Source organism: Lathyrus oleraceus, chromosome 3, assembly GCF_024323335.1.
Source record: "Lathyrus oleraceus cultivar Zhongwan6 chromosome 3, CAAS_Psat_ZW6_1.0, whole genome shotgun sequence".
Taxonomy (NCBI): Eukaryota; Viridiplantae; Streptophyta; class Magnoliopsida; order Fabales; family Fabaceae; genus Lathyrus; species Lathyrus oleraceus.
The window spans coordinates 143,870,791-143,880,919 of record NC_066581.1 but is presented as its reverse complement, the minus strand read 5'-3'; the positions used below and the strand labels follow the sequence as shown (position 1 = coordinate 143,880,919).

The 10,129-nt window shown below is 37.2% G+C and overlaps 1 protein-coding gene across 4 annotated transcripts; it reads left to right on the top strand.

The window, feature by feature from the left end:
- The first annotated feature begins 6,938 nt into the window (after nt 1-6,938).
- LOC127125857 (AP2-like ethylene-responsive transcription factor TOE3) lies at nt 6,939-9,911 on the top strand. 4 transcript variants are annotated; one of them, XM_051054708.1, is made up of 10 exons: nt 6,940-7,580; nt 7,695-7,720; nt 7,814-7,844; nt 7,961-8,048; nt 8,151-8,296; nt 8,413-8,457; nt 8,585-8,685; nt 8,803-8,945; nt 9,069-9,182; nt 9,295-9,905. In XM_051054708.1, exons 1-10 carry the CDS (start codon nt 7,105-7,107, stop codon nt 9,556-9,558), a joined length of 1,434 nt encoding a protein of 477 aa, XP_050910665.1. In that variant the 5' UTR covers nt 6,940-7,104; the 3' UTR covers nt 9,559-9,905. The 4 variants fall into 4 exon arrangements, with proteins under 4 accessions (XP_050910664.1, XP_050910665.1, XP_050910663.1 ...); XM_051054706.1 differs by having other exon boundaries at nt 7,695-7,844; nt 9,295-9,909; XM_051054709.1 differs by lacking the exon at nt 8,413-8,457 and having other exon boundaries at nt 9,295-9,907.
- Nucleotides 9,912-10,129: the final 218 nt, after the last annotated feature.

The window sequence follows — 10,129 nt, the reverse complement described above, 5'->3', positions numbered from 1 at the left end:
CTCCCCAATCCACACATGTTGTGATGTTTGTTTATAATCACGTGTTTTCAATCATGACAACATATCTTTATCATATTTTCTTCTTCCTTAGTAATGATGATTTTTGTGGGAATTGTCTCCCTCTCAATGAACTGAAGCATTTCATACCGTTTAAATCCCTTCAAGAAGACTTACCTCTAACAAAAACCACCTCTTTGCCTCTTGGTTTATCATTTGTTGGAAAAAATCTTTCTCTCTTATAAGAAATTTTTAGGATTCTCATTCGTTCTTCAAGACCAAGTATATTTTCTTTTCGATTCCACATTATTTTATTCAATGACTATTGTTGATGCATGTGATGAGAACACCAAAACATTAAGAACCTTGAGTTCCCGCGAAATAAAAGATATTTGGGATTTTGATGTGAGAGGATGTAGAGATACTCTAACCCAGGATGACTTTGATCGTATTGTAAATGAGTCTTACTGTGATATTTTTGCCTCTTTTAGCGATTCTGATTCAAAATCTTCTTCATCAGGTTCATCCGTTGAGGTGCTGATGGAGATTATGGAGTCATTTGGTAAAGAAGTAACGAGTTACAATCACAACTCCATAGACGAGGTAGAGATATCTAAAATTAGGTCTTTGAAGAACATATCTTCTACTGGGAATGAAGACGATGTTATTTTGGAACCCTGTATTCCAGGGAATGTGTTTTCATAGCTATTTCTATGGAAGCTAAAGATGAATATTTTCATTTCTATGCCAGGGTATCGGAAGATTTTAATACCCACCTTCCCTTTACTGATTTTGAATTCGATCTACTAAAAACACTAAATGTCGCCCCTTCTCAACTTCGTCCTAATAGTTTGGGGTTTATCAAGGATTTCGAAATAGTCTATGTGGTTAAAGATATAGAGCCCACCATAGGCTTAGAAATCAAAGGTGTTAAAAAGAGTGGATGGGTGACCCTTAATATCCTTCCCAATAAGAGTTTTCTCCAAGCCTACACCACTAACTATAAAGGTTTTAAAGACCGATTTCTACGAATTAGGTGTGGATTAAGATGCCCTTAAGTAATATATGCATTAGTCAGGTCTTATTGTTTTCTTATATACTAGATCATGAATCCTCTTTTAGTATCCCAGTTTGATTTTGATAAATTAAACGACCATGAGGTTAGATCTTTGGCCATCTTATATTCCTTCCGTACGATGAAGGTATGGGATCTATTGTCTCTACCCAAAGAGGAAATTGTTTCTTTCTTGGGTAATGATTATTTATCTGCTTTGTGTACTACTTGGGATACCATCATGCATTATGCTAACCTTTTTCTCATTTTTCCTTCAGGAAAAATAACTGACATATCTCTGAAGGAGAAAAAGAAGCTGATATTAAAAGCCCAAGCGACGAGGAAAGTAGCATGCCAAAATGACGCTAAATCGTAATTGTCCGGTTCTGAAACCCGGCTAATGAAGAAAAGAAAGATAGTCCCAAACAAAATGTCTCAGAATCCCAACCTTCAACTCTTTCACCACCAAAGCATTTTTGTCCGAGTTCTCCAAAGAAGATGAAAACTCTGATGAGTGACAAAGTCTGCATGGCCGATTAGGAAATTTCTTCTTTGATGTGTGAGACCGGTGGGAGTTACCAAGCCAGATCATCTAGTGAATTCGAGTTCTGGAGCAACAACTTTGATGGATTAAAGTTCCTTTACGATCATAAAGAAGACGTAAACAAGGTAAATACCATAGGCAGGCAGAAACCAACCTAAAACACCAGTTCTTATCTGATGAGATGTGTTACTTTAACCTGCGAGCTATTTGAATTCGAGGATGATTGTGAACAGAATGAGATAAAATTGAACCAAGAAATCAATCAGCTGAAAGATCAATAGAAAGTGCAAGCGGCTAGACTATCAGACTTGGAGAAACATTTGTTACAAGAGAAACACCAAGAGGGAGAAATTGGAGGTTATGAATTAGGATTTGAAATCCATTGTTAACAAGCAGTCTGAGAAAATGAAATCACTTCAAGATTCCCATGTCCAATTGCAAAATCTTTGCAGAAAGCTCAAATCGACGTCCTTGACGCAGGTGATGTTGCCTTTGATAAGGCAAAGGCTAAAGCCTTGTTTCTCTATCCTGATCTTGACTTGACCGAGATGGACTTCTTTAAAGTTGTGGTTAATGGTCATCTTGTTGATATGAAAGAAGTTGAGTCCTCCCCCACTGACGATTCGATCCTGGAAGACAACATTGTTGTTAGTAACCCCGAAGTCGTGGGTGAGGACAAAGACGAAGAGTAGTTTCATGCCGTTCATTTTGTAATGTTTTCAAGAATATTAATTTTTCCTTTTTGTTTTGTATTCGGATCTAGTTATGACCTGTACCATGACACTTCATATTTTGTTCAATGTTGACTAATTATCCTTATCTTTAAAAATGTTTTTCTAGATGGTTTTCAAAGAAGTTTTGAATGTTTGCTAAGCTTGATGAATGCCTAAATTTTTCCAAAGCTCTTCAGGAGATAACTTATGTATTTATATTTTAGAAAATTAGTAGGAGATTTCAAAAAGGCTAGTATGTATGTTATGAATGATTTTGTAACATTTAGATTGTCGGTCCTTGACATTGTCGAGTATGACCATAATTTTCTCCATGCGGCGACTTATGATCTTTAATATTCCTGAGGACCCTGTAGGGCTTGTGATGCAGAACAAAGCAAGTAAAATCTTTGGTTATGAAAAATAGTAAATTGTTTATGGCGAAGTCGGTCATGGAAATCGAAGAGCCCCGTCGGGATCTTATCTTGCTGATGATCCAGAAATTTACGAATCCCAGATATAGAGGATTCAGAGAGCCCCAATAAGGCTCAAATGATCGTCATTCCAACTTTACTACCTCTGTAACTATATATATTAATAATATGATGGCCTACAATTGTTTTATCTCGTAGATGACAATGTATTTGTTCACCTGAGCCCCAAATGCCATAGTCGGCTTTAAACGAGTCAACTTGTCTTTTGGTCGAAAAACTCGTACCACATGGGCTTGAAGCCCTAATGAGTCAGGCCTTTATGTTTTGAAGGATTTTATCAATTCTCGGACATGGACCAGCTAGTTCCAATCAGATCATGTCGGATATTCGGCATTTGACAAGTTAACCATCCCGCTTGAAGTCGGAGATTTCAATTTTTACTTAACGGTTGAAGCCGATTAGGACAAAGGCTTTAAGTGCACTGAGACTTCAGTTAGGTCAAAGGTTTTATTAAACGTTACCCAGCCAAATCTGATTATGTCACAGGCTTCAAATGCGCTTGGACTTCAATTACGCCAGAGGTTTTATTAAATGTTACCTGGCCGAAGCCGATTAGGGCAGAGGCTTTAAGTGAGCTTGGACTTCAGTTAGGCCATAGGTTTTATTAAACGTTACCTGACTGAAGCTGATTATGGCAGAGGCTTCAAGTGCGTTTAGACTTCAGTTAGGCCATAGGTTTTATTAAATGTTACCCGACCGAAGCCGATTATGCTAGAGACTTCAAGTGCACTTGGACTTCAGTTAGGCCAGAGTTCTTATTAAACGTTATCTGACCGAAGTCGGTTATGCCCTAGGAACCATATTACATGCTTTACACAATATATTTCTTCAACCATGGGTGCCTCATTAAAAACCCTTGCTCATGCAAGGGAAAATAATGCATTCCCATAATTTTATTTATGATATTTATTACATAGACTAGTTATGATAAAACTTAAGACCGATTACGCTCTAAGTCTCAGATCTTTCTATATCTTCTAAGTCTTCCAACTTGTAAGCCTCATTATTCACCCTCTGATTGATACTAAAGGAACCTTCCCCATCAAGGATCAACTCGTCTTTTTCCCTGAAGCCCATCATCTTCATTATCACCAGACTTGCTCTGTGATATCCTCCTTGCCAGACCCTTACCTCGAACTTCCTGGTAATTATTTGTGTGGTTGTCATGTTACCCATGCTTATCAAGCTGATTTATTCATTCAGAGTAACACGTACCGAAGTCACTATGATGTTCCTAGTCCATATTTTTTTGATCCTGCCTTGCTCCCTACTTACTCTGGACAGTAAAATTATGATTGGTGACTATGATTCTTCCCATCTAATGAAGTGATTAATAACCCCTAGTAGAAACTTCATATGTCTGACCGCCACAAGTAGTGAGCTCGAAATATCTGGTACCTATTTACAAAACCTCCACGGTGTGCTTAAGAGGTCATGTACGAGAGGGTGGTGCCTTATGTTTAAATTGACTCCAACATTTCCATCTTCATCCTTTGATATCTGACTAGCTCCAATTTGAGTTGGGTGAGCTGATCAGACGCTGTTTAGCATCCTTCTTGTTTTCCCCTTGTGTATTAGTTGGTTCTTTGGTAGCTCATCTCTCGGATCGATATTGATTGAATTTACTTTTAACTTATCACCTTTGATTGTTTTGTCAGCATAACTCCTTCTTTTCAGTCTTAGACTATCTTTATAACATTTCATGGCTATTCCTTGATCACCTTTCACTACTCTAACTCAGTCGTCCTCTAGATGATACTTTAACGTAAGATATAGGGTGGACAATACCGCTTTCAGAGCATTGAACAAGGGTCTGCCAATAATAATGTTATATGGGGATGCGACATTGACAATTAGATGCCTTACCTAGATACTTTTCGCATGGTCTCTACTTCCAAATATGGTCGTTATGGGAAGATGCCCTAGCACCTATACATGCTCTCCAGAGAATCCTACCAAAGTACCTTTAAACGATAGTAACTCAGTGGTATCAGAATTCATCTATTTGAATGATTTCCAATATAAGACATCTGCTGAGCTTTCGGGATCTATATCAAGAGTCACTTTATGCTCCAATCATGGATCTTTACTTTAATCACCATGGGATCATTCTCATGAGCCAACACTCCTTTCGAGTCCTTTATAGAGAAACCGATCACAACCCAATCCTCTTTTCTCTTTGACGACAACTTCTGTTCAATGTGCATTACTGACTGAGCATACCTTTTCCTAGACGAGCTAGTTTCTCCTCCTCTACAGAATCCCCCTACTATCATATTCAGCATATGACATGTTATTCTGGCTTCACGGACTTCTTCTGTATTCTTTCCTTTCTTATGTGTAGGATTTTCCAAATTTGGATCCTCTCGAGGAGGACTTACTTTTTCCGAGTTGACCTCTCACATATTTAACATACGACAATCATCAACCTTTTTGCATTAAGATCTCAATTTCTTTCTTCAACTGATGACAATTTTTTGTGTGGTATCCTCGAAATCCGTGGTATGCACATCATGCAGTTCCATCTTTTCCCATCATAATATGCACCCCTTTTGGGCATACCGGTCTAGGGAGCAACTTGAGGCGATATACCTCTTTTTAATGTATCTTTGCGTCTAGCGTTTAGTGGCGTGTACTCCTGCTCTTTTTTGAACGATCGCCTGGATGGTCTTGCTATTGGCCGATCTCTGGGTCCTGGCTTAAAGTATTTCTTCCTATGTCCAACTTCTTCTTCCTTGGTATGAACATTCTCTTTTGTATCTCGAAATCTTTTTTCCATGTTACTTTCCTCTCATTTGATGTAACATTTTGCTCGGGTGATAACCTTATCCATGTTAGACGCCCATTTTGTGTTATGGATTAGTTGAAACTGTCCAGCTTTGAGGTCGTGCTGGAATGCTACGAAAAGATTTCTTGATTCAGATGAGACACTTTAATTGTTTCTTCATTGAATCTTTCCTTATATTCTCGGAGAGACTCAGCGTGCCCTTGTCGGATGTTAAATAGTCTGGTAGTCGACAATTTCCTATACTTACTTGCTGAAAAGTGTTGCACCATCTTCTTGGTTAAATCTTGGTAGCTGATGATCGAGAACCGGGGTAGACTCATATACTACCTCAAAGCACCCTCTTCAAAAGTCCCGACCATGAGCTTACATTTGAGTGAATCATAAACCCCCTACTATGGCCATCTGATTATTAATGTCAATAATATGCTCCTATTGATCAATCTTACCATGAAAGACACTAGCGATGGTGACTTGAAGTTCTCCGAGACCTGATCATCCCATATGACTTCAGATAAATGTTGAGAGTCTAGAGACTCCTCCTTTATATCCCCATCCTAAGACTTGGACACTGTCTTGTCATATTTATTTTGCTGAAGATAAATCAGTATAAATTATGTATAGAAATATCTTTTCTATTCTCTTTACTTTCTGCTGCAAAATACTTTCTCCTTGATAATAATATAATATTTTTTAAAACCAATCCACTTCAACTTTAAATTTATTGTGTTTCTCAATACCAATGGTGTGATAGCTTTTTCATAATTCTCCTAATTAAGCATTTTTTTTAATGAAGAAATCCATACAATATATAAAAGCAATGATATACCTAAACACTTTATTAAAACATACCTAATAATATTACTATATTTCTCTTTTTCTCACATCAAGAACGGTCAAGGAAGAAACCATGGACAAAAGGAGTGTGCCGAGGAACAAAGGAGGCCAGCATACTGACAAAGTGCCATTGTCACCACAAAGTAGAGTGTGTAAACAACTATCACATGTATAGCCCAATCTGTCACTCCAAAAAACATACTTTCGTCTCATCTCATTCCACTTCACAATCCTCATTAATTAAGTTAACATCCCATAACACTTTCTTACTTTTGCTTCCTTAGTATACACCATTCTACATTCCATTCCCCTTTATGTAACCAAAAAAACATAGTACACCGTACACATAAATTTATTTAACTACATATTTATGCAAGTTAATTAACCGTTTAAGCCAAGTATTTTTGTTCCTTCTAGGCCCTGACAATAAATAGAACCTCAAAAGTATGAAAATAAAATAAAATAAAATAAATCCATCCTATTATTATTTATAAGGTAAAAAGTAAAAGAAAAACTCAGTATTCACATTGGTGATGCATTATTCATGCTAAGAGTAAGAACAATGAAGTGAACATTAACACTTCCTTTGGATTCTCTCTTTCATTCTAACTAACTCAAAACTCGCTTTATTTTTTTTCCCTCCAAACTTAAATAACTGAATCGTAACAAACTCATATCTCACAATGTTGGATCTCAATCTCAACGCGGATTCCGCTTTCGACAACTACACTCTTCCACTCTCCGCCTCACAAATGGAAAGCTCCGGCAGCTTTGATTCCTCCGTCGTCAACGCCGCCGACACTGAAGATTCATGCTCTTACGGCGAAGCCTACGCTTACAACTTCGCTATACTCAACAACAACAACCGTTCTGTCGACAACAATACTATCTCCGGTGAATTTCAACGCTCTGGCGCCGGAGAAGGTGGTGTACGGACAATTCAGCTTTTTCCTGCTAATGAATCGGGAATCTCGCCGTCGGATGGTAGAAACTGGATGAGTTTCTCGTCGGATCATCACGGTGCCATGCCGGAGCAGATTGTTGTTGCTCCACGACCTCAGCAGGTGAAGAAGAGTCGGCGTGGACCGAGGTCACGGAGTTCGCAGTATCGTGGCGTTACGTTCTACCGGAGAACGGGAAGATGGGAATCTCATATTTGGTTAGCATTTAGTTATCGATTATTCTCTTTCTTTGTAGTTTACTTCATTCAGTTTTCACTTTTACTTTTACATGCTAGTGTTGTTTTTGAATCACTTTTTTTCTCTCTCTCTAGGGATTGTGGAAAACAAGTTTACTTAGGTGAGGAAACAAAGCATCATCGCCGCTTTGAAATTGAGATGGTTTCGTTTTATTTTATTTTCTTGATTCGTTCTTGCTTCTTTTTCTTTTCAGGTGGATTTGACACCGCGCATGCTGCAGCAAGGTAACTTTCATATATAGTAATTTTTTGATTTATTATTTGTTTTTTGAAATGTGAAATGATTTTTATGGATTGATTTGTTGTTATATTTTAATTTGTGTTCTATAACTTAATTTCAGAGCATATGATCGTGCTGCAATCAAGTTCCGAGGTGTTGATGCTGATATTAATTTCAATGTCAGCGATTATGATGAAGATATAAAGCAGGTTTTGTGAGCATTTGTTGTTGTGCGGTTGAATATTGATGTTATTTAGAACTTGAATGTGAGTTATAAATGCAGCATGAACTTTGGTTTTATTGTTGTTCAGATGAGTAACTTTACCAAGGAAGAGTTTGTGCATATTCTGCGGAGACAGAGCACTGGTTTCTCGAGGGGAAGCTCCAAATACCGGGGAGTTACTCTGCATAAATGTGGTCGATGGGAAGCACGTATGGGACAGTTTCTTGGGAAGAAGTGAGAAAACTCTTTAGTTCAATTTCAGTAATAATAGCTGAGTCTAAAATGTTTGATTTGTGATTTAACTTTAAATCATTATTCAGTTTTTTAATTACATTGGTTTGGGTTTGTAGGTATATATATCTTGGTCTATTCGATAGTGAGCTAGACGCGGCAAGGTTTTAATTTACCAATCATATATCATAATATCTAAAATGAAATGAATAATTGAACTTTCTAGATTTATTTCATATTCATATTTTCTTGTAAGCATTTTGTTATATTAGCTTGCTCTATTCATTCCAGAGCTTATGATAAGGCTGCTATAAAATGCAATGGAAGAGAAGCAGTTACAAATTTTGAGGCCAGCTCTTATGAAGGGGAGTTAGTTTCCCATGATAATGAAGGTCCTTGAGAGCCTCATCTTGATTTTAATTTTTGGCTTTATAATATGTTTAGTGACTTAACTATCAATTTAAATGTATTAAGTACTAAAAAACTCATAGATTTTGCGCTCTATTCAGATAGCAAGCAGAATCTTGATCTGAACTTGGGTATAGCCCCTCCTGCTAACTCTGATATTCAAATGATGAACATGCACCTAAATGGAAGTGATTTAGAAGTTCAGCCGAGCTGGGATGATATGCCCGTTGATAAGAGTGCTATGGTAAGGCTTAAAGTGTTTTTTTAATCCTTATGCAATTGTCCATTTCATTCTCTGCTCTTTCATTTGAATTCATAATTTGCATACATAATAACCTACATTATACGTTTAAATTTGCTTGAATAGTTTGAGGACTCTGGGTCAAGATCAATCAATACTCAGCCACCTTATGGCTTTTCCATAGCATCTGAGCATCAACCTTCATTTTGGAATGGTACCAATTACTTTCCCATGTCTAAGGTAATTTTCATATATACTTGTTACCATACTATCTAATTTTGCTTAAGTGTCTACTTATATAGTATTTTATTGAATGATGATTAAGTTTATTGAATTTGGTTTCTATTTTCAGGAAAGAGCACTAGAGAATAGGATGGAAGCTGGTCCCGTTCCAAATTGGGCATGGCAACTCCAAAGTCCTTATAATAATGGGTCAAATTTGATTCCACCTAATTTCTCTGCTGCAGCATCATCAGGATTCCCTTCAACAGCCATAATACCATCAGCTGCGGATAGTAGTCAACTTCATTTTCCAAACATGGCATACATCCACCCTCATTTTGCTCCTCCAATGACCAACTCCAGCCCCATACCCCCCTTCTATTGCAGGAGCTGAATCATAGCTCCTAGAGTACTAAACCACAATTCCTATTCTTCTAGACGTCTAGTCTTTGTATCGAACGTTAGGAATATGATTAAAACCTTGTAGGGGCTTAAAGTAGGAATTTAATTGCTTGATTCATGAACTAGCTAGGTATCACCATTTGTCCTTTAAATACACCTATTTTCTTCTGTGTAAAAAAGTGCCCTGTTAAGGCATGGTAAACTCTACTTTTTGCTGTTATTAGACTATTCCAATGAGGAAAGTATTTCCTTTGGTATCATCTTTCACTCTCCATGCATTAATTTCTATGTTGAAAATATTTGTTGAGATAATGATGGTTAACGGTGTATTTTGTACATAAATTCCCATATTTGTAGGTTATTATCTTAAGTGGGTGTTTACTGTTTGGTTAGTATCTACTGTTACCGACATATCACCTCATAATATTTGGCTTTGACACTCACGGCACATGGTTTTTGTTATATTTAAGGCAACACCAAAGCTGTCTTTAGTTTTTTCGTGATGATACTTTATTCCAAAAGTTTTTAGCATTTGTGTGATGTGCGCATGGTAGGATGTCCAA

Excerpts from the sequence above, each read along its gene's own strand:
- LOC127125857 (XM_051054706.1), top strand. The coding sequence starts at position 7,105 with ATGTTGGATCTCAATCTCAACGCGGATTCCGCTTTCGACAACTACACT. Across the intron at positions 7,845-7,960 it reads ACCGCGCATGCTGCAGCAAG|AGCATATGATCGTGCTGCAA; the intron begins GTAACTTTCATA and ends ACTTAATTTCAG. Across the intron at positions 8,049-8,150 it reads ATGATGAAGATATAAAGCAG|ATGAGTAACTTTACCAAGGA; the intron begins GTTTTGTGAGCA and ends ATTGTTGTTCAG.